Source organism: Dipodomys ordii, unplaced genomic scaffold, assembly GCF_000151885.1.
Source record: "Dipodomys ordii isolate 6190 unplaced genomic scaffold, Dord_2.0 Scaffold23, whole genome shotgun sequence".
Classification (NCBI taxonomy): Eukaryota; Metazoa; Chordata; class Mammalia; order Rodentia; family Heteromyidae; genus Dipodomys; species Dipodomys ordii.
In genome coordinates, this window is record NW_012267239.1 from 1,887,717 (window position 1) to 1,910,770 (window position 23,054).

General features: G+C 52.2%; 1 protein-coding gene across 4 annotated transcripts in view; it reads left to right on the top strand.

Annotated features, from left to right (window-relative positions):
- Pisd (phosphatidylserine decarboxylase) overlaps positions 1 to 23,054 on the top strand; it is a 28,909-nt gene extending 5,855 nt beyond the window's left edge. Inside the window, exons 1-8 of one of the 4 annotated variants that reach the window (XM_013014412.1) lie at positions 15,021 to 15,136; positions 17,485 to 17,720; positions 19,177 to 19,342; positions 20,510 to 20,746; positions 20,936 to 21,074; positions 21,188 to 21,334; positions 21,451 to 21,611; positions 21,947 to 23,054. In XM_013014412.1, the coding sequence (XP_012869866.1) occupies positions 17,668 to 17,720; positions 19,177 to 19,342; positions 20,510 to 20,746; positions 20,936 to 21,074; positions 21,188 to 21,334; positions 21,451 to 21,611; positions 21,947 to 22,171 (1,128 nt within the window). In that variant the 5' untranslated portion in view covers positions 15,021 to 15,136; positions 17,485 to 17,667 and the 3' untranslated portion in view covers positions 22,172 to 23,054. Of the gene's footprint in view, positions 1 to 15,020; positions 15,137 to 15,166; positions 15,189 to 16,712; positions 17,721 to 19,176; positions 19,343 to 20,509; positions 20,747 to 20,935; positions 21,075 to 21,187; positions 21,335 to 21,450; positions 21,612 to 21,946 lie in introns of those variants that run through there. The other 3 variants (XM_013014411.1, XM_013014413.1, XM_013014410.1) reach the window with 3 other exon arrangements.

The window sequence follows — 23,054 nt, forward strand, 5'->3', positions numbered from 1 at the left end:
TCCTGAGTAGCTAGGATTACAGGCGTGAGCCACCAGCGCCCGGCTCCGGCTTTTTTCTAATGTGGTGCTGAGGAATCGAGTGCTCTACCACTGAGCCACCTTCCCAGCCTTCTTATAGAATTTTGTAGTGAATCCATCTGGTCCTGGGCTTTTCCTTGTTGGAAGACTTCTGATCGCTTCTTCTATCTCATTGTAAGTTACTGGTTTATTTAATTGATTTATTTCTTCTTGGTTCAGTTTGGGCAATTTCGTTTTTTTGTTTTTTGTTTTTTTTGGGTCCGATCATGGGGCCTGAACTCTGGGCCTGGGCGCTGTCCCTCAGCTCTTCAGCTCAAGGCTAGCGCTCTACGGCACCACTTCTGGCTTTTTTCTTTTTGCTTATGTGGTGCTGAGGAATCAAACCCAGGGCCTCAGGCATGCAAGGCAAGCGCTCTACCACTGAGCCACCATCCTAGCCCCACCAATTTGTATTTCTCTAAAAATTCATCCATATCTGCTAGGTTTTCCTTCCTTATTGAGTATAGATTCTGGAACTAGTTCTTTATAATTGTTGGGTGTCTTGGGTATTTGTTGTAATTTTTCCCGTGGCATCCCTGATCTTATTGATTTGGTCTCTTCTTTTTTTAGTTAATCTTGCCATAGGTCCATCAATTTTACTGAAATTTTTTCAAAAAAACAGCCTTTTGTCTTATTAATTGTATTTGTAGTTTTCTTAGTCTTTATCTTGTTAATTTCAGTTGTTATTTTGGTTATCTTCCTCTATTTAGTAACTTTAGGTTCTTTCTAGCAGTTTTAGTTGCGTCATGGGATTATTTACTTCATCTTCCTCTATTTTTTTGATGTGGGCACTGAGCAACAAATTTGCTCCTCAGGACTGCTTTTTCTGTGTCCCACAGGTTTCTTTCTGATGTATATTCATTTTCATTAAATTGTAGGAACTTTTTAATTTCTTCTTTTTTATTTTTGGAGTCCGGTCGTGGGGCTTGAACTCTGGGCCTGGGCGCTGCCCCTCAGCTCTTCAGCTCAAGGCTAGCACTCTACCACTTGAGCCACAGCACCACTTCCGGCTTTTTTCTTATATGGTGCTGAGGAATCGAACCCAGGGCCTCAAGCATGCAAGGCAAGTGCTCTACCACTGAGCTACCTTCCCAGTCCCTTTAATTTCTTCTGTGACCCAAGTGTTGCTCAGAAGTGTGCTGTTTAATTTCCATGTGTTTGAGTAGTTTCTACAGTATACTTTGTTATTGAGAACTAGCTTGATTCCACTGTGGTTGGATAGAATATAGGGAATTATGTCGATCCTCTTGTATTTGCTTAAATTCCTTGTATGCACTTTGATATGATCTATTTTGGAAAAATTTCCATGGGCTGCTGAGAAGAATGTGTACTGGGTTGTTGTAGGGTGGAAAACTTGGTAGATGTCAATTAATTCTGCTTGAGATATGGCATCATTTAATGCAGAGGCTTCTTTGCCAATCCTCTGGTGGGTAGACCTGTCCTTTGGTGAAAGTGGAGTATTAAAGTCTCCTAGTATTACTGTATTTGGGTCTATTTTATTCTGTAAGTCTGAGAATATTTGCTTAACATATTTGGGTGCATCAGTGTTTGGAGAGTATAAATTGATAATGGTGATATTCTTTTCTTGGATTGTTTCCTGTCTTTTTTTTTTTTTGTCATGGGGCCTGAACTCTGGGCCTAGGCACTGTCCCTCAGCTCTTCAGCTTAAGGCTAGTGCGCTACCACTTGAGCCACAGTTCCACTTCTGGCCTTTTCTGCTTATGTGCTGCTGAGGATTTGAACCCAAGACCTTATGCATGCAAGGCAAGCACTCTACCACTGAGCCACCTTCCCAGTCCCTTGTCTTTTTATATTGATTTTAATGAAACGTTTATTTTATCAGATATCAGGATGGCAACTCCTGCCTTCAAGTTGGGAGCATTTGCATGGTAGATCTTCTTCTATCCTTTCACTCGGAATTTATTTTTATCTTTGGCAGTGAGATGGGTCTCTTGAGGGCAACAAATGGATGGACCTTGTTTTCTGATCCAATCTGTAATTCTTTTTCTTTTGATTGGTGATTTGAGCCCATTAACATTTATGGTTAGTGTAGAGAGATGCATTGTGTTTCCTGTCATTTTTCTGCTTTCCTAAGTTTTTCTTCTTTCCTTTCCTCCTCTGCTTACTAAGTTGGACTTCTAGTGATATCTGTCTGATGTGGCTCCCTGATACTGACTGTTACTGAGTTTTGTTTTTTTTTTAAGTCTTGAGACAAAGTCATAACCCTTGTGTCTCAGCCTCCTGAATGCTGGCATTATTACAGGTATGCACCACTTTGCCTGCCACTTGTATCAGACTTTTTTTTTTTTGTCGGTCTGGGTCTCAGTGCCGTCCCTCAGCTCTTCAGCTCAAGGTGAGCGCTCTACCACTTGAGCCACAGCGCCACTTCCGGTTTTCTAGTGGTTTATTGGAGATAAGAGTCTCATGGACTTTCCTGCTCAGGCTGCCTTTGAACTGTGATCCTCAGATCTCAGCCTCCTGAGTAGCTAGGATTACAGGCGTGAGCCACTGGTACCCTGCTTGTGGCATGAATTTGAGTGTACTGATCATTCCATGGTATAATGCCTGTTGAGTGTTCACATCCCCCATTTCTCCCCCACCCCCCAGCCATGCATAGGACTTGTGAAAAGTTTATGCCTACATCTTTATTAAGCCTGATTTATTTCCTCACTTCTCTCCTCCCCCTGCCCTACCATGGAATGATTCCCTTTCTGGAATGACTGCTGATAGGAGGTTTCCCCACCCACATACGGGTCATCTGTCCCTTTCTTCTGTTGTTATAAGACACCAGCCTAGGGGCTGGGAAGGTGGCTCAGTGGTAGAGCACTTGCCTTGCATGCATGAGGCCCTGGGTTCGATTCCTCAGCACTACATAAGCAAAAAGAGAAAAGCTGGAAATGGTGCTGTGGCTCAAAGTGGTAGAGCGCTAGCCTTGAGCTGAAGAGCTGAGGGACAGCGCCCAGGCCCAGAGTTCAGGCCCCATGACCAGAATACCCCCCGACCCCACTCCCCCAAAAAAAGACATCAGCCTGCCCTATCGCCCCATGTTTTGAGCTCAGTTGAGTTACTCATCTGCAGGTTTTGGGGAAGCCCCTTGTAATGTTACCTTGCTTCAGTAGCATCTCTTTGCTCATTGGACAGGAGGTGGGAAGATGCCAGGAGGAAGTGATTTGTACCCAGAAGAAGCATTAGCATGGAGCAGTGGTCATGACCCTGATGACTCGTAGTTCTTGGGGAGTGGAGAAGGACATCCTGCCATTCCTGTCCTTGCCTTTCCCCCTCTGGTGCTGGGGATTGAATCCTGGGCCTTATGTGTGCTAGACAAAAAGCTCTACACACCACCTGAGCTGCAGCCACAGCCCCTCATCACACTTCTCTTGCCAACCTGTCAGCTTTTGTTGTCTCTATCCTGTGTGTCTATTTGATTCTTCTCATTACCATGCCACTTTGCTCTCTATCCCAATGACACTCCTTCCCCTCCACAGAAATAATTCATGTTTGTTGCGTTTTGCCCATCACAGTCTCAGGAATACTGAAGTTTCTCTTTGCTCCTGTCTTTTCTCAGCTTGCCTTTTCCTCCATCAGTAAAATATACCTAAGCTCATGCTGCCATAACAGTAACAAAATACTGTAGAGTAAATAGCTTAAAGAACAGAGGTTTAAAGATGCTTCATATGGCTAGGCTGTGGAAGGGCTTTCTTCCTGGCCCCCTTTCCCTGACACAGAGAGCAAGCACAGCCTCTTCTTGTGAAGCCACTAATCCTGTCAGGAGGGCCTCTCCTTTAGCTTTTACTGTCTCCTGCAGCCCCTGACACTGAGTATATATCACTGGCGTTAAGTACATTGCCAGGGTCTTGGACCTGTCATCGCCCCCAACAGTTTCCATTAGTCAGTCAGTATTCCCCACCCTTGCCTGGTAACTATTCATAAGTCATGAATATGTTTATTCCACATACCCCAAGGAGTTAGGCATTGTTTTTCCTTTTGTGTCTGGCTTCTTTCATTGCACATAATGTTTTCCAGGTTCATTGATGTTCATCTGTGGACAAGCTTCAGCCAGAATTCTGTTCTTTTTCCTAGCTGAAACACAGGGGCAGATGATCTTTAAATGGGTGGTAGCAGCTCCCACAAAAAGTCACTCTAGGGGCTGGGAAGGTGGCTCAGTGGTAGCGTGCTTGCCTTGCATGCCTGAAGCCCTGGGTTCGATTCCTCAGCACCACATAAGCAGAAAAAGCTGGAACTGACGCTTTGGCTCAAGTGGTAGGGCTCTAGCCTTGAGCAGAAGAGCTGAGGGACAGTGCTCAGGCCCAGAGTTCAGGCCCCATGACCCACCAAGAAAAAAAAAAGTCACTCCATGTGCACATGCATGAATACACCCCACAGCTTGTTCCCCGCAGTTCGTGAACCTGTTGCGTTCATCTGCGGGGCATGCTCCATGAATTTGGCAGCTGTGGACACTACAAGGATCTGCTTAGAGCCTGTTTGCAGTTGGGGATTGCTGGGTCACAGTAATTTGTATTTAAATTTTTGAGGAGGGACTGAATTTCTACAGCTGCAGAACCATTTTACATCACCAGCAGCAATGCATAAACATTCTCAACATTTTGTAGGTCATAGTCATGTTGAAGAGTGAAAGGTGGCGTCTGAGTGTGGATTTCTTTGCATTTCCTCATGGTTGGTAATGTTAAGCATTGGGTCCCATGCTGGTTGGTTATTGGTTTACTATATTCTCTCCCTTAATCCACAGTTACACTCCAAACTTTTATTCATCCATGTTTGGTCCAGACTTACGGAATGGAAAATTCCAGAAATAATACTTGTTTTAAATAATTTTATTACAGTGTATTCTTAGAGTTGTTTTGTGTTTTTATTATTGCTAATAACCTCTCACTGTTCCTAAGTATGTGAATATTGGGGGAAAAAAGCATATGTATAAGGTTTGATATTATTCTTCTTTTGGATATCTGCTGAGGTTTGGACTATACTACTGTGGATGAGGAAGAGTTACTTTATCTTCTTTGGAGAAATGTATATTCAAGTCCTTTGCTGGTTTTTGGATTCTGTTTGATATTCTTGGTTGACTTACAGAAATTCTTTATATGTTCTAGATAAAGATGTTTTATCTCATATATGACTTGCGTACTTTCTCCTGTTCTATGGGTTGGTTGTTTGCTCACCTTGATAATGTCTTTGGGCACATAAACATTTTGAACTTTGCTACTCTAATTTATTTTTGTTGTTATTTATTTACTTACTTATTTTTACCAGTCACGGGGCTTGAACTCAGGGCCTGGGCATTGCCCTGAGCTTCTTTTGCTCAAGGCTAGCACTCTGCCATGAGCCACAGTGCCACTTCTACTGTTTATATGGTACTGAGGAATTGAACCCAGGGCTTCTTGTATGCTAGGTAAGCACTCTACCATGGAGCCACATTCCCAGCTCCTGTTACTCTAATTTATATATTTTTCCTTTTGCTGTCTGAGCTTTGGTATTGAGTTATTACCAAAATCTGATGATGTGAACATTGTTTCTGTGTGCATGCGCGCGCGCGCGCGCGCGCGTGTGTGTGTGTGTGTGTGTGTGTGATGAGCCTTGAACTCAGGGCCTAGGTGCTGTCCCTAAGCTCTTTTTTGCTCAAGCTAGTGTTCTACCACTTTGAATCATAGCGCCATTTCTGGTTTTCTGGTAGTTAATTGGAGTCTTTCAGGGACTTTTCTGCCTATGCTGGCTTTGAACCAGAATCCTCAGATCTCAGCCTCTGGAGTAGCTAGGATTACAGGCGTGAACTACTGTTCCTGGATCATTATTTTTTTAGTTATTTAATTAGTGCTGGTTTTGGGACTTGAATTCAGGGCCTGAGCACCATACCTTAGTTATTTTGCTCTAGGCTAGTGCTCAACCACTTGAGCCAGTACTTCATTCTGGTTTTTTGTTGGTTAATTGCGATATCTCATAGATCTTCCTGCCCAGCCTGGCTTTGAACCTTGATCCTCAGATCTCAGTCTCCTGAGTAGCTAGGGTTGTAGATGTGAGCCACCAACTCCAGCTTCTGTGTTGTCTTTTAAAAGTTTGTTGTTTCGGGGCTGGGAAGATGGCTCAGTGGTAGAGTGCTTGCCTTGCATGCCTGAGGCCCTGGGTTTGATTCCTCAGTACCACATAAGCAAAAAAGAAAAAAAAAGCCGGAGGTGGCGCTGTGGCTCAAGTGGTAGAGCGCTAGCCTTGAGCTGAAGAGCTGAGGGACAGCGCCCAGGCCCAGAGTTCAGGCCCCACTACCGGACCCAAAAAAAAAAAAAAAGTTTGTTGTTTCTGGAATGACAAAATAATGGCATTTGCAGGGAAATGGATGGAGCTAGAAGGAATCATGTTGAGCGAGGTAAGGCAAGAACGAAGAAACAAACGGTACATGGTCTCCCTGATAAGTGGATGCTAAATCCAAAATGTTAGGTGATACGACAAAGCTAACAGGACTTAAGAAACAAAGAACTCCCACTCATCTGGCCGAACCACTACTAAATATCCCCATGCTGCTGATCACATGTATGGTGTATATGTGTACACCGTTATATGTTATAGACTGTGATAGACAATTTGCTCCAGGAAAGTTAGAATGAACGTGTGACTTTAAATGAGCATCATTATTCCACAATACTGTGAAATTCGGGAAATTATATAATCACTTAATCACAATCAAAAAAAAAAAAGAACCTTAGGGAAGGTAGGGAGGGAGGGGATGGTAGGGGGAAAACAATGGAGGGGTAACAATGCTCAATAGGAAGTGTACTCATTACCTTACTCATGTAACTGTAACCCTCTGTATAGTATCTTTACAATAAAAAAAAAGAAATGTACTCATTATCTTGCCCATGTAATTGTAACCCCTCTGTATAGTAAAAAAAAAAAAAGTTCGTTGTTTCTGGGCACTAATGACTCATGTCTGTAATTATAGCTACTCAGGAGGCTGAGATTGAAAATTGTGGTTCAAAGCCAGCCTGGACAGGAAAGTCTATGACTCTTAACTCCAATTAACCACCAGAAAACTGGAAGTGGCACTGTGGCTCAAAGAGCGCTAGCCTTGAGCAAAAGCACTCAGGGACAGTGTCCAGGCCCTGAGTTCAAGCCCCATGACTGACAGGGGGGAAAAAAGTTGGTTGTTTTCTTTTGAGGAGTACTAAGATTTGAACTCTTGAACTTGCTAGGCCAGCTCTCTACCTCTTGAGCCATGTCCTAGACCTCTTTACCACCCCACCCCACCCCCAGATCCTCAAGCTCTAACTCAGCTATTTTGATCATTGCTGAGATTCTGCCACTTGAGCCACACTTCCAATTCCAGCTTTGTGATGGTTAATTGGAGGTAAGAATTTTGAAGATTTGTCTGCCAAATCTTTCTGCTTGGGCTAACTCCAAACCTGTCATTAGAACAGCTTCCTGAGTAGCTAAGATTATAGGGATGTGAGCCACTGGCACTCACCTGGTTTTATTTTGAGCTAAATTATAAACATATTTATTAATTTATTTGTGCCAGTACTGGGGCTTGAACTCAGGACCTGAGCTTAGCTTTCTCTGCTCAAAGCTGGTTTTATACAACTTGAGCCACACCATTACCAGTATTTTTTGCTGGTTATTGGAGACAAGTCTTATGAACTTCCCTGCCCAGACTGGCTTCAATTCTTGATCCTCAGACTTTAGCCTCCTGAGTAGCTGGGATTACAGGCATAAACAACCAGTGCCCAGCATCAGTTAATTTTTGAATGTAATAGAAGGATCTAATTCCATTCTTTGCATGGGATATCAAGTTTTTCCACTACCATTTATTTTGATATTGTCCTTTCTCCCAGTAAGTGGTCTCAAAGCTCATGAGGAAATTAACCTTGCTTTCATTTAAATGACAGAAAACAGAGAGAACAGTCATGAGCCCCACCCCTTCTCATCTTATGAGTAGGTGGTATAATCATGAGCTTTCTTTTTCTTTTTGGTTGGTCCTGGGGCTTGAACTCAGAGCCTGGGTGCTGTCCCAGAACTTTTTGCTCATGGCTAGTCCTCTACCACTTTCAGCCACAGCACCACTTCTGGTTTTCTGGTGGCTAATTGGAGATAAGAATCTCATAGCCTTTCCTGCCCAGGCTGGCTTTGAACCATGATCCATAGATCTCAGCCTCCTGAGTAGCTAGAATTACAGGCGTGAACTACCAGCACCTGGCTATGAGCTTTATTTTCTTACCTTCACTTTTTGAGTTGGTTTTTTGGGGGGGTCCGGTTGTGGGGCCTGAACTCTGGGCCTGGGCGCCGTCCCTCAGCTCTTCAGCTCAAGCCTAGCATTCTACGGCACCACTTCCGGCTTTTTTCTTTTTGCTTATGTGGTGCTGAGGAATTGAACCCAGGGCCTCATGCATGCAAGGCAAGCGCTCTACACTAAGCCACCTTCCCAGCCCCATCTTGAGTTTGTTTCTAATGGATATAATTATTCCATACAGTGCTTTTTTTTTTTTTAACCTCAACCATGTTACTCTGGGATAACATTACAACACTCCATAACAGTACCGTGAGTAGCTCCTGTGCCACAGTGCTTTCTGGCATCCCAGTTACTGACTAGGGGATAGGATTGCCATTTGCAAAAGATACGGACACCTTTATGATTTGTGACATGTTTGGTTTCTAAAATAACTATTTCTGGGCTGGGAAGGTGGCTCAGTGGTAGAGCACTTGCCTTGTATATCTGAGGCCCTGGGTTCAATTCCTCAGCACCACATAAGCAAAAAGAAAAAAAAACTGGAAGTGGAGCTGTGGCTCAAGGGGTAGAGTGCTAGCCTTGAGCTGAAGAGCTGAGGGACAGCGCCCAGGCCCAGAGTTCAGGCCCCACGACTGGACCCAAAAATAAAATAACTATTTCTATTTGTAGTTGGCCTACTATGCTACAAGACCATACTAGATGAACATAGACATACATAGATGAACATGATTCCTTTCTTCTTGCATTAACCCCTTCACTTAACAAATTTTTCAGTTACTTCTATAAGCCAGGCCCTGTGGAGATTCTGGGGATCTACTTATAAATAAAACCTAGGACTTCCCTTTTTATGGGTGAGACAGACAGTTTGTAGACGCAGACTTGTTAAATGGCTGAAGTGCCTTGAAGAAATCTTGAACAGGTAAAGGACACAGATGCACATACACACACAGGATTTTTTTTTTTTTTTTTTGCCAGTCCTGGGGCTTGAACTCAGGCCTGGTCCTTGTCCTGAGCTCCTTTTGCTCAAGGCTAGCACTCTACCACTTGAGCCAAAGTGCCACATCCAGCTTTTTCTTTTATGTGGTACTGAGGCACGCACTAGGCAAACATTCTACCACTAAGCCACATTCCCAGTCCAGGATATTGTTTTTTCATAGCTTTCTCTGTTTCTTCTTTGCCCTATATAATGGAAGGAGTTCTCAAAATCTTGACCACTGGCCTATGGTCACTTCAGGACTGAAGTAGCAAATGCTTTGAGCCTGACTAAGTCTCTCAGGCTGCTGATTGTGGGACCCTGTCACTCCTTATCATAATTTCATGTAGAAAAAGTACAGAAAAAGGTCCCATTCAGAGTGATGTAAGACCAGGGTTGTATTACAACTTGATCATTAGCTGTTAGAGCATGGTCATGTGAACGTGCAGGCCCAGCTACTGGCCAACCTAGGGTTTATGAAAGGTTTTCAAATACGTAATCCCTTAAAAAGGGAGAATAGACAAAGTTGCTAAGAGCTTCTTAACTAAACCTAAGTCTGCAGTGTCTGTAAACCACAGGTGATACATGACATCACCTGCCGGGGGTGTGGGGCAGTGCACAGCAGGGCATTGGGGTGACTCTTGGGCTTTCCTGTTAGTATTTCGGTGACCTGTACACCACACAGTATGCAATCTGGTGACAAACTCTCCTAGTTCTAGTACATCTCTCTTCCTTGTCTGCTGGACCAGCGGACAGCAGACCATGATGGAAAGCTGGGCTGTGCGGGGCTAGGGGTGAGGGGCAACCATGCAGAGGAGAAGCCCAGGACACTGGCCCCTGCTCTGAGCATTGCTGTTTTATTTCTGCCCTTCTGTAGCACAAATCATGCAGGATCCAGTTCATGGAAAGGAATACGACAAATCAGTTAACGCAGTAAGGCAGGACCCTGTGAAAGCACCATGTCCTTACTGTCCCCCACTGGAGCACCCTTGGCTTGTGTACAAGTACCCCTCTATGCTATCATATGTACCATGGATGTACCATCAGACACGGCTGTATGCTTTTAAACTTGATGTGCTGTATGTAGCTTTAGTTCTCATCTGTAGTGCACTGATAGTTGTTCAATGAGAATAACATCCATATGAATACCTAGTCCCTTCCTTGCAGGAAGGGAGTACATATTTAGTAAGCACTGTTTTACTTGGTGCCTAGCAGGAGTGTTGTTGAGAAAGCATGGTGGATGTCAAGATGTGTGGGAAAGCCAGGGACTGGACCTGAAGATGAGTAACTTAAAAACAAGGCTAGCCTGCCAGGCTGGGAGAAATCCAGGGGTCTGGGTTCATTCCCCACTACCCCTCCATTTCATGCTAGTTCTTAAGTTGCTGCTAGAGGACTCTGCATGGCTCAAGGGGCTTTCTAATTCTGTGGATTAATGGGGCTGACAAGAAACATTCCTGCACTGGAAAGGGATATATTGGGCAGGATTGGGAGAAATTGTCCGAGGTCCTTCATACATGTCCACACTCCAGACTTTTCTGTTGGCCTCTGGGAAATGAGAATTTGCTGTGAGCACCTACCACTTCTGTCCTGGGGCTGGCTGTTTTCCATCCCCTGACACAGGACATCACTCCAGAGCAGGGAGTGTGTGAAAATCACCCAGTGAGGGCCTGAGAAGCCCTTGAGCCTGCAGAGTCAGCTAGCGGCACTAGATGGCAGTTCCTCCCTAGAGGCCCAGACGGATGGGAAGTGTTAAGGACTTAGTAGTGGCCTAAAGGAACCTCTGTCGAGATGTGGAAGTAAACTTTCGATGTGTGTGTTGGGGGGAGGGGTACTTTTCTAAGAAATTAACATTTTTACTGGAAATCTAGAAATGGGACTGAAGAGGGTGTGTTTGGAAGGTGGGAAGGGCTGATCTCAGGGCAGACCTAGGGCTGGTTAATGGGTTTGACAAGGTGTGGGCACTAGTTGCTCACGCCTGTAATTCTAGCTACCCAGGAGGCTGAGATCTGAAGATAGCAGTCGAAGCCAGCCAGAACAGGAAAGTCTGTGAGACTCATCTCCATTGAACTCAGAGAAAGCCTGCAGTAATGCTATGGCTCAAGTGGTAGAGTACTTGAGCATAAGAAAGCTCAGGAACAGGGCGGGGCACCTGTGTCTCATGCCTGGAATCCTAGCTACTCAGGAGACTGAGATCTGAGGATCATGGTTCAAAGCCAGCCTGGGTAGGGAAGTCTGTGAGACTCTTATCTCCAATAAACCACCAGAAAACTGGAAATGATGCTGTGGCTCAAGTGGTAGAGTACTCGCCTTGAGTTGGAGAGCTGAGGGACAGCACCCAGACCCAGAGTTCAAGCCCCACAACCAAAAAAAAAAGAGCTCAGGAACAGCGCCCAGGCCCTGAGTTCAAGCCCCAGGCAAGACAAAAAAACCAAAACCTTTATCAGGGATGGGAATTTTTTTGTGCCTAATGCTGTTTGGATATTTATACCATCATTCACAGGCCATACAAAATTGTCAGTGTAGGCAGTTGGCCACTAGAAGCTTGCAAGGCACATTACACGTCTGCCCTGCCTTGTGCCACAGAGAGCTTATGAGCTGACGTTCCCTGTCCCCACCATAAAGGAGTAAAGTGATTGGAAAGGCACACTGGGGAGCACATGCCTTTCTACAAGGAGCTTATTGGAATTCAGACTGTTAGCTAAGGCAGAGTTTGTGCAGGAATGGAGAGCCCAGCTGGCTTGGTCTCCAAGTATTGGAGACTTGGGGAATCTGAATGGTCTTCTGAGGGCTTTCTAGTGCTGTAATTTGGTGGGGCCAGGATTTTGTGTCAGCATCTTTTTGTGCTTAATTCCTTCTTATCCCATTTTTAGTGGTGTCTCCCTGGCACATTGAGATGGGGGAGGAGTTAGGGGTGCACAGAAGGTCCTGATCAGCCAGTGGTGGTTGCTGTGGGCACAGGTCAGGAGAGGCAGCCTGTGCCAAAACCTGAGGTCCCCGCATGGCTGGGACTATATCTGGTAACTGCCTCGCTGCTCCCACAGATGCATTGTAGGAGTGGAGTACAAAGAAAGCCCTTGAAAGCAGGTTCAGAGTCTTCTCTCGTGTCCCCCTGCAGCCCAGGGTGGGGCACGCTCTTCCCACAGCACTTGCTTGGGCTGGATGTAGGGGAGAGGTGTGCTTGTTGTCAGCACTGTGTTGTCTTGTGACCACCAGTTGCATCTCTCCATGGTCTGTCCTGTTCTAGATGTTGTTTTTGAAATTAAATTCTTTGTGGTCAGAGTATTCTTGGAGCCCTGTGTGAAATGACCAAGCTTGCTGAGGCCACTTAACCAGCCACCGAGTTTGCGGCACACAGATCAGACGTGAATGAGGCTCCTTTTTGGTGTGGTGGTCCCTTATCTTTTGTGCTTTAGGCCTGTTCTTTACACCCCATCAGACATGGGGTGGTCTGATGACCTTGCAGACCAGGCTCTCCGGTCCAGTGGGGGGACGAGGGCCTCCCCCAACTTCCCAGTTTGCGTGCAGAACCGCAGGTCCTTGCACACCACTCATGGAAAGCACCACAGGGTTAAAGTTAGCCAGAGGTGGAAGACAGAGACTTTTCCTCTGAACTGGAGGAATACAAGGCAGTCTAGAGACTCTTGAGCCTTAGTTTCTGGTTTGGGGGTGGGTCAAAAGGATGAGGTTTACCCAAAACACTGATAACTTTCAGGTCCTCTTGCCCAACGTGACAGTTCATTCATTCTTTGTCTCTACCTAGTCCAGAGGAATTGAGATTTTTTTTTCTTTTAACCACTATTTCAAAGTATAAAGCCAGCCCTTCCTATGTTTGCAAATCTTATAAAGGAATCTCAGCAGGAGTACGTTGGAAGTTTATCTGCTTTTTATAATTTATGTCCTGGTTTTAACTTAAGTCTGGCCTTTTTGATAGTTGTGAAAAGTACCTTTCCTGTCTCCTGGCTCATCTTCCTGTCTCTGAAGGAGCCTTCGGCTCCTCAGCCGGGGAAAGAACCCCGGGGTTTCCCAGGCTGCCGGAGTGGGCCTCGCTCTTGGGTCGGTGTCCCTTTTTGGGTCTGGGCATTTGATCCGTGTGTGGCATGGGAGCTGGGGCCTGGGGGCGGCCGGAGGCCCCTGCAGGATTGGGTGTGGAGGAATTAAGGACTTCTTCCCACCTTTGACCCGGCGTCCGGGGTGAAAGGGCTCCTGGAGCTGGCTTTCCGGCCAGTCCTCGGTTAGGTCTCCGTAAGTGGGGCCCTTCCTTGAGAGCTGGGGGTGGCGTGGGGGCAGGCCGCCACTCCGGACGCCAGGTAGAGGCCAAAGGCGGGTCCCCGTTTCCAGAGGCATCCCCAGGCCCCACCGTGCCCTGCGAGGCGGGCGAGGGCGAGGGCGGCGCCGTCCGCGGGTGAGGCCGGGCCCGCCCGCCCGCCCCGCCCCTCCCCTGCTCCCCTCCGCGGCCCCTCCCCTTAAAGGGGCCCTCGGGCTCCTGGACCTTGGCTGGAGCTCACAGGGAGCCGCGGCTTTAACGCCGGGTGTGCCTCCTCCAGACCCGTCCTCGCCGTCCCGTCCTGGAGGCCGCCCTGAGCCCCTGTCCGCCCTGAGGCCAGGGCTGGAGACCCGCTGACCTGACCGGTGAGTCCCCCGGAGCCACAGGTGACCCGCAGCCGCTGGGAGATGCCCGCCCCGTCCCGCCGCCGGGAACACCGCTCCGCTCCGACCCGCCGGGTGGGAGTGCCTTCTAGCACTTTCGGGGCCGCTGGTTGGCTCCTTCAACACAGGGAACCTTGGAACCCGAGGGACCTAAAGAACTTAACTTGACCAAGTTGGGGCCTTTTCCTGTCCCTCGGGCGGTCACGGGGCGGCTGCCTGAGCTCACTTCCTCCGCATCCTCGGCCCGCCGCGCCGCCGCGCTGCGTGCGGGGGTGGGCGGGAAGCCTGCGGCTCCTCGGGCTCTGCCGCTGCCTCCGGGCGGGCCGGCGCCTGAGGGAGAGGTAAGCCGGCTGACTGACGAGAGACTCCTTTTCTCTGGGACACTGAGGAAGACCTGGCTTGTCTCTTTGTCCCGCTCCTTCCTCCTCTCTTAGAAATCCCCCTCCTCTTCCTCTGCACTCCTCCTGTGCCCAATTCCTCACAGATGATCTGCCTGGTTGGACCCGGGAGGATCCATTTTCCCATCCTCTACTTGTGACAGTTTGTCCACTTCTGGTCCTGGACTGCGGGCCATGATGGGTCAGTCGCCCACCGGGCACAGCCGTCCTGTGGATCGGCCCCAGGTGAGCTAGGGCAGGAGGCCCAGCCCTCCAGGGTGGGCAGCTGAGTGGGAATCACTGCCCCTCCAGCCCTTGGCTCCATCCCTGGAATGTGCCAGACTCTGAGTTCACTGAGTCCTGAGTCTTGCTTGCGTCCACTCACGGCCAGGCCTGCCCACAGCCCCTCCATTCCTGGACTTCAGTTGGAATGTTCCATTCCACTGGGGGCAGGTATGGTTGCCTTCCACCCAGGTACAGTGGGGTCCCTGAATAGCATTTCCTCCCCGTCTCCCCTGTCCCTTGGGTGGTTCATCAACCTTTGCTGCTTGTTTTCTCTCTGTCCTTCATAGGGGCTGCCAATGCCCTCGTGTTCCCCTTTTCCGACCTCCCTGAGTATGTTTGCATTGTTGGACAGGAAGGTGCGCTGGGGTGTGCTGGGGTGGAAGTAGGGTTTTGCCGCTGAGGGGTTGTGCTCTAGCTTCAAGGGAAGTTGGCAGGACAACTTTCCTTTCCTATAACTTGCCAAGGCCTTGACCAGTTATCTGGATGGGGGTGGTGGAGGGCACCAGGATTTCATTGATGTTACCTACTACATGGCCTTCCGAGTTCACAGGATAGCATCAAGTCCAGCTGGTGGGTCTGATATTGACCTCTACAGAGCCATCTTGACTCAGAAGGGGCGGGGGTGAGTGCTCCTTGCCTCAGCCAGTCCTCATCAGAGCCTGAGCTCGGGCAGACACTGCGACTTGCTAGGTGCAGTGGCTGTGGAGTGAGGGCAGTTTGGGGTTGGGGAAGGGAGAGGCTTGGAAGCACTGTTGGCTGGGAGGTCCCTCGCCTTGGGAGGTGAGAAGGCAGCCACTCGTAGGCCCCACAGACTGACAGACCATGCCATTTTTGGGGACAGAACATTTTTCTGCTCCCTGGAGACTTTACAGAGCCCACAGGTGGTGTTCTGAGGAGCAGGGCCACCCTGGCGTCAGTGTCTCAGTTTAGAAGGGCTAGAACAGTGATCAAGAATCCCTTGTCTGTCCCTGCCCTGTGGAGAGGTGGAGGTTGGTGCTCCAGACTATGGGGGAGTTCTGGGTCATTGCCAGAGCTCGTCCTCAGGCGCTTCCTCTGCTGTAGGGAGGAAGGAGCACCTGGTGGCCCTGCCCTGCTGAGCCGTGTAGGCAGGCCAGTTCCCTGGCCTTGTAGGCCTTAGGTTTTTCAGAAGGGCTCCCACCTGCAAAAGAGGCCTGGCAGCCCATGGTAGTGCCCGGGAGAATGAAGGACTAAGATGTCCACAGTAGTCTGAGCGCGCGTAGATTCTGACCAGCCTAGATTTGTAGGCTTGTACCTTTCTGGCATTTTCAGAGTTGACATTTCCTAACCTAGCATCCCACTAGGTTACGGTAGTGAGGGAAACTTGGTGGGAGGCTGAGGTTCTCAGGATCCCCTCCTCTCCTGCCATCCCACAAGGCCATGCTTCTGTCCCCAGGAGTTCTGGGTGTGAGCCAGCAACTCATCCAGCCTGGGCTCCTTGGAACAGGGAAAGAGCCCCAGAGGAGCCAGGTCCCAGCTTACCATTCCCCACAGGCACTGTGCTTCTGTTTCGCTGGCGTGCTGGCGGGTGGATGTGAGGATGTGAGGAATGGTTGAGTCTCCATAAGAAAGTTAATGGGAGTGACCAGGGGTCTCCACAGGGCCCAGGCCTGGCCCTTGGATGGGTGGTGCTGTGTCTGTTGCGTTGGTGCTGCCTTGGTGACAAAACTCCTGTAGCAACTGCTTGCTGGGTGTGTGGAGTTGGGGGGGTGGAGGGGGTGCTCTGCCCTGCTCATTCCCCAGAGAGCTGCCCTTGCCCTTAGGAGAGAGGCCTGGCAAAAGCTTGTTGGAGGGATCTGCTGCCCCGCCAGGCCTTGACATTTTCTCAGTCAGGACAGAGATCCACGTTCATGTCAAGACTCTAGTTACCTTGTCCTGGCTCCAGGTGGAGCCAGTGGTTCTGGCAGGCAGGTGTAGGCTGGACCCTCACCTCTGGCTGAGATAGGCCTGTGTCACGTGGGTGGAGGGAGGTCTCAGTGTGCTCGAGGCTCCTGCTCTATCAGTGTGTTGGCCAGGCTAGGCCGGTCCTCGCCTGGGTCTCTTTTGTGTCTTGGGGACTACATTTCTTCATTCATAGGTGACAGACACCTGCTGCCTTCCAAGCCTGCGGTTGAGTCTGGAGGCCAGGTGGAGTGCAGCCGCTTCTCCTGGGGAGGGTGACTGCCCTGCGTGAGGCTGGAACAGCTGGGGTGTGTTTGCTCTTCCCGCTATCTGTGTAGTGGGAGGTGTGGTCAGAGCTGGACAGAGAACCTGGGAGGGGCCAGGCCAAAGTGCCTTTCTGGAGCAAAGATAGAAAGAGCTGTGCTGGACCCGGGCCCCGGGCCCGGCCACTTCCCCACCCTTTAGACTGGTTTTTCCCTGAGAGTACCCAGACACAGAGCTTGTGAGGCTGGGATTGGTCAGTCAGGAACTGGAGGCTCAGAGGCAGGGGGAAGAGGCAGCCACAGCGTCCAGGATGCCTAGTCCACAGCACAAAGCCTTACCTTGCCCGGCTGCCCTCCCTCTCCTCTCATTCTTCAGATGCTCGTTTGTAACCTGAATCCAAAATGGGTCAGGTCCTCAGGAGGGAGGGGCCGCCTGCCTGGAGCCATGGAGCCCCGGAGCACCAGGCTCGGGTTCCCACCCCATGCTCCCTGAGCCCAGCAGCACCCCAGCCAGAGGCCCTGGCAGTGCCCCGACCACCACTGCCCCACCATGGCCAGTTGGATCGTGCACCCTAGGGTCTCTCCCACCCGCTGCCCACCCAGCTGCCATGAGGGAAGGAGTGGGTGAGCCCAGGATGGTAGGCACTAGGCCAAGCCTAGGGGACAAAGCAGGTCAAGTCTAGGGGCCTGCTTTGTCTCTGAGTGGTCCCCAAGCAGGACGCCTGAGAAGGTGACCGGTGCCTCTGTTTGCAATAGCGCTGACTCTAACCCACGCCCCGTGAACCTCCGAGAGAACCCGGAAGCGGCACCAGCAGCGCCCCTGGAGCCGTGACAGCGCAGGAGATCCTCCCGCAGGGGGAAGGGGAGGCAGGAGGAAAAACAAAGGAGAGCGAGGAGAGCGGCGAGCCTTGCGCCGCCTCCCTGCGCCGCCTGCCCACGATGTGTCAGTCAGAGGCACGGCGAGGACCAGAGCTCCGAGCAGCAGCGAAATGGTGAGATGCTGCCCGCCTCGTCCTAACCCTGCCGTGCCCCGCCACGACCTCAGGAAGGTCAGAGTTCATGTCCAGAGGCCCCGCAGTGGAGGCGGCAGTCGGGGGCCTGGGGGAGAGCCCCCGAGGCTGGAGGGGCCAGGCCAGGAGGGCCTGAGTAGGAGAGCCCGCTTCAGGTACCTGAGGTTGGGGGGCTAGGGGGCAGGTGCCGCGGGTGGGGGGGGCCTTGGTCCTTGCTCCCCCCACCCCACGCCACTGCCTCCTGCGCCTGCCTGGGAGCCGGGGAGAGAGCTGCTCCCTTCTCCCGCAGCCTTTCTGCAGTGAGTGGGGCTGGAGAAAGCCGTGATTTGTTTGTCTTGGCTCAAACCTGTTCGGAGGGGGAGAGGGAGGGGGCGAGAGACAAAAGGGAGGGAAGCCAGGCAGCTAGTGCGCCGCGCAGCACCTGCCTGGAGCACAGTGACTTCTCGCCATCACTGCTGGACCCGGCCTTTGTTCCTTGGTTGGCTCAGCACCCAGGAGGCAGGATCTGCCTGACAGCACAGTTGCATGGGGTGATGTTGCAGATGAGGACTCTGAGGCATGGGGACATTCGAGAGGGTAGTGGCGTGGTCTCCTGTGCTTACACTGAGGTGGGGGGGCCAGGCATGTGATGGGACTTGGCTGCAGTCAGGTGCCCGGGGTTCCCCGGGAAAGGCCTCTGTGCCTTGTGTGACACTGAGTTTCTAAAGCTGGTCGAGTGAGCTGAGGCCTGGAGGGGGGGGGCAGCCGAGTGGGAGGAGGGGGCTGGGCGGGGGAGGCCCCCCACAAACCTGGGGATGGGTTTTAAAGGGCCTAATCTGCTCTAGAGACCATGAGGGCGGTCAGAGCTCCATTCTTAGGGGGATGGGGGCATCGTGTGCGTGCGTGTGAGACACACTTCCTTCCAGGTATTGTCTTTAATAGATGAGGCGGTGAGGCCCGCAGCCGGGTGTCCTGCAGTGGACGCAGGGAAGGACTCACTGAGCCAACCTCCGTGCTGCACGCTGTGTACTGGCCGCCGGCTCGCCTTCCCCAGGCCTGTGCGGGCAGGGCTGTCCCTGGCTCCGGCCTTGTGTGGGAAGCTGGGGCACAAAGCAAGCTCTCCTCTCCGCCTTCCCCCTTCTGGGCCCTTGGTGAGCCACAGCTGCGCTCCCAAGTTGCTCCTGAGAGATGCCCAGGAATTGGGGTTGACCCTCCTTCATCTGCTGCCCCCATTCTTAGCCAGCTGGCAGGGGGGAAGGACGGGGACATGAGTCAGCCAGCTAGGTGGCCCAGCCCCTAACTCAGGGTGGCGTGGGGACGGGGCGCTGCCGTTCTGGGGACTTGCCCTCCATTGAGGCAGGTTGCGGAGGTAGGGCAGGAGTAGCAGAGGCCGAGGGAGTGTGCCTGGTCCCACCGAGCCCCCAGCACTGACCCAGCCGTGCTGGACGTGTGCCCGCAGGTTGCACTTTCCTCAGCTGGCCCTGCGGCGGAGGCTGGGCCAGCTGAGCTGCATGTCCAGACCCGCCTTGAAACTGCGCTCGTGGCCCCTGACCATCCTCTACTACCTCCTGCCCTTCGGCGCCCTCAGGCCACTCAGCCGGGTGGGATGGAGGCCCGTGAGCAGGGTAAGTGTGCGCATGCCCAGGTGTGCGGTGCCAGAGACTTAGAGCTGTGCCCGTGAGGGAGTGGGTGTGGGAAGGGTCGTTGGTTGAAAGGCCAGGGCCACTATTAAGGTCGTGTTGCTCGGTGTCTGTGTGGGCTCTGTCCACCTTCCCCGGTGTCAGTGGGCAGTCAGGAAACTGTCTTCCATTCTACTACGTTCATGCGAGGAGAGTTTGGAGGTAGTTTTGAGAAGAATCCAAATTCATTTCTGAAGCCATAGCATAGTGCAGGGAGGCGGGAGCCGCGTGTGAGGACACACTGCAGGACCGAGGGGGTCACCAAGCGGCCGCCCCGGGCGGGAGCTGGCAGGTGAGGCCCTGGGGGTCGTGCTGCACTCAGCTCCAAGGAGGAAGCTGGCCGCTGGGCTGCTCGACAGCCAGCTGGGGCCATGGTGCACAAGGCACCGAGGCGTCTGGACCCACGCAGGGCCTGCCGGCTGTTCCAGGTGGCCGGGTGGAGCCTCGGAGCCAGATTCAGTTCCTTGAAGAGATGCTGGAAGTGGATGAAATGACTTCACCCGTGGGGGATTGGTGCTTGGATATGTTCGGGTACACAGCAGGGCTGCAGTGGCACCTGACCGTTCGGCTCCCCAAGTGCTCCAGGCTGGAGAGACAGCCAGAGCTCTGGGACACCCCAAGTGCAGGCAGGGCCAAGGGCCGGCCAGCTGAGGCCCAGAAAGCCTCTCCCCAGGCCTGTGTGGGGCTGGGCCTCTGGTGCCGGCTAGCCCTTCAGGACCCCGTGACAGAACGAGGAGGATTGGTGTTACTTGCGGTTAAGAGGATACCGCGACCTCGAGGCCTGGCCACTTTCTCCAGTGCCCTGGGCCAACGTGGCATGCCCACTGTCCCCACCAGCCTCCCTGTTTCTTTTTGAGAAGTGAGACGGGGCTAAGGGAGCGAGTTGTTCCTGGACCTAGTCATGAAGTGAGGAAATGCCTGCCCTGTGCGCAGGCGCAGTCTGGTTCCTGTGAGGAAAGCCACATCACAAAGCCAGCCTGGGCCCCTCAGCTCCCCAGTGGCCTCTGGGGGTTCAGTGTCTCTTGGGGCAAGGGTGGGCTGGTGACAGAGGCCAGGTTCCATGGAGCTGGGGCATTGGAGCCAACTCTTTGCCTCCTGCCCTGTGGCCTGTAGGTGGCCTTGTACAAGTCGGTGCCAACGCGACTGCTGTCACGGGCGTGGGGCCGCCTCAACCAGGTGGATCTGCCGCACTGGCTGCGCAGGCCTGTGTACAGCTTGTACATCTGGACCTTCGGGGTGAACATGAAGGAGGCTGCCGTGGAGGACCTGCATCACTACCGCAACCTCAGCGAGTTCTTCCGGCGCAAGCTGAAGCCGCAGGCCCGGCCTGTGTGCGGCCTGCACAGCGTGGTGAGGCCCACCCTCGACCCCCTTCCTCCTGCCGGAAATAGTTCTTGCTGGGTTTGGGGAACTGGCTGCAGTAGCCCTTTCATGGGCCATTCGCGCCACAGCGCTCATGTTGAGTGTGGGGCAGGGGTGGGGGGGGCCGGGCAGGGGTGGAAGCCCCTCCCTGGCAGTAAGCCTCTGCTGCGCCTGCAGATCAGCCCATCCGATGGGAAGATCCTCAACTTTGGACAGGTGAAGAACTGTGAGGTAGAGCAAGTCAAGGGGGTCACCTACTCTCTGGAGTCGTTCCTGGGCCCCCGCACCCACACAGAGGACCTGCCCTTCCACCCAGGTGGGTTGCCGCACGGGCAGGCCCTGCACGGCTGACACTTGTCCCGTTGCCGCCCCAGCCTGCCTTGCAGCTTAAGAGCCCAGCACTGTTCTCTGCCTCCCCTCCACATGCAGCCTCCTCGTGTGAGTCCTTCCGAAACCAGTTGGTCACGCGCGAAGGGAACGAGCTGTACCACTGTGTCATCTACCTGGCCCCTGGGGACTACCACTGCTTCCACTCGCCCACTGACTGGACCGTCTCCCACCGCCGCCACTTCCCAGGTAGGCCCAGGCCGGCCCATGCCGCACGGATAGCAGAGCCTGAGGGCTGCTTTGCATCTGGGGTGACGGATGTTCCGGGCTGTAGGCAGGGCACACAAAGTGTGTTCTGTTCCCAGGATCCCTAATGTCTGTGAACCCGGGCATGGCGCGTTGGATCAAAGAGCTCTTCTGCCACAACGAGCGTGTGGTGCTGACGGGGGACTGGAAGCACGGCTTCTTCTCGCTCACCGCCGTGGGGGCCACCAATGTGGGCTCCATTCGCATCTACTTTGACCGGGTAAGCACAGCCCGGAGCCCAGCAGAGCCCTCAGGCTGGACCTCTTGGTCCACCTGCTGCGTCTGCGGTGCAGCTGCCGCGGCTGGGCCTGCCCTCCACTGTGTGGAGGCAGCTGGGAGGGATGGGGAACAAACTCCCATCGCGCACCTGTGTCAGGAGCTGTGGTCCCAAGTGAGGACAGGAATTCAAGAGCTTGGGGTGGGTTGTGTAGAACCTGATGCTCACACTGCCTCAGGGTACCTTTTGGGGGCATCGGTCTATGCCCCCAGTGTTTGCCTTGTGCCATTTATGCCAATTGGGCCCACGCCCTCCGTCCTGTGTCCCTTGCTATCCAGGATCTGCACACGAACAGCCCGCGGTACAGCAAGGGTTCCTACAATGACTTCAGCTTCGTGACACATGCCAACAAGGAGGGCGTCCCCATGCGGAAGGGCGAGCACCTGGGCGAGTTCAACCTGGGCTCCACCATCGTGCTCATCTTTGAGGCGCCCAAGGACTTCAACTTCAGGCTGAAGGCGGGACAGAAGATCCGTTTTGGGGAGGCGCTGGGCTCCCTCTAGGCTTCTTCCTGGCTGCAGCTGCTGAAGAGTCTGTCCACAGAGGAGCTGAGGGGGTCTTATAGGGTGCCCCAGGCTGTGTGGGTAAGGGGCATGGCAGGGTCAACCTGGTAGAACCTGAATGATCTGCTGCTCTTGCCTGTCCAGAGGTAGGTGGTTCTAGATTCCCAAGGCAGCCAGAACCCCTGCCAGGCCTGGGCCTCACAGAGGTGGTACTGGTGGGGCTGGCCTCACAGATCACTTGCTAATACTGTATAAACTGGAGACCCTGCATCCGAGTTGGGCTATTATTTGAAGGCGGCAAGTGCTGACAAAGCGTGACTTTTCTGACGCCCCTTTTTGCTTGGGCCTCACCCAATGCCCCCCCTGCCCCGTACACAGGGTGAGGTGCCTCCTCGGCACGGACTGTGGGCCTGCCCTCCCTCAGAGCAGGTTCACCCATCGTTTATTCTCTGTTCCCCAATTTTCCTCCCCCTCCCTGCTCGTTAGGAAAGCAAAACCTTTCTCTGCATGTGGCTGACCATGTGGCCCCCAACTCTGCTAGTGCCTTCTGAGGGTGGCAGCTGATGACTCCTGGCCTACCTGGGGGGAGGAGGGGTGTGAACGGATGGAGTGGGAAGGGGCAAATGGCTGCTGTGGGTCCAGGGGCTGTGCAGAGCCTTGGTGGGTGAGGTCAGCGCCTAGCAAACCTGCCCCGGTGACGGGTGTGCAGGCCTAGGGGAGCCAAGTTGACCCTGGGGACGCTGTGAATTTCTCCTACAGGAGAAATTGGACTTTTTCAACTGTATCAGTAGCACAGTATTTTGTATGAAAAGTGGGAGACTTCTGAACAGTAATTCATTTAACTGCAAGACATTTTGAAATAAAAACATAACACATGGTATGG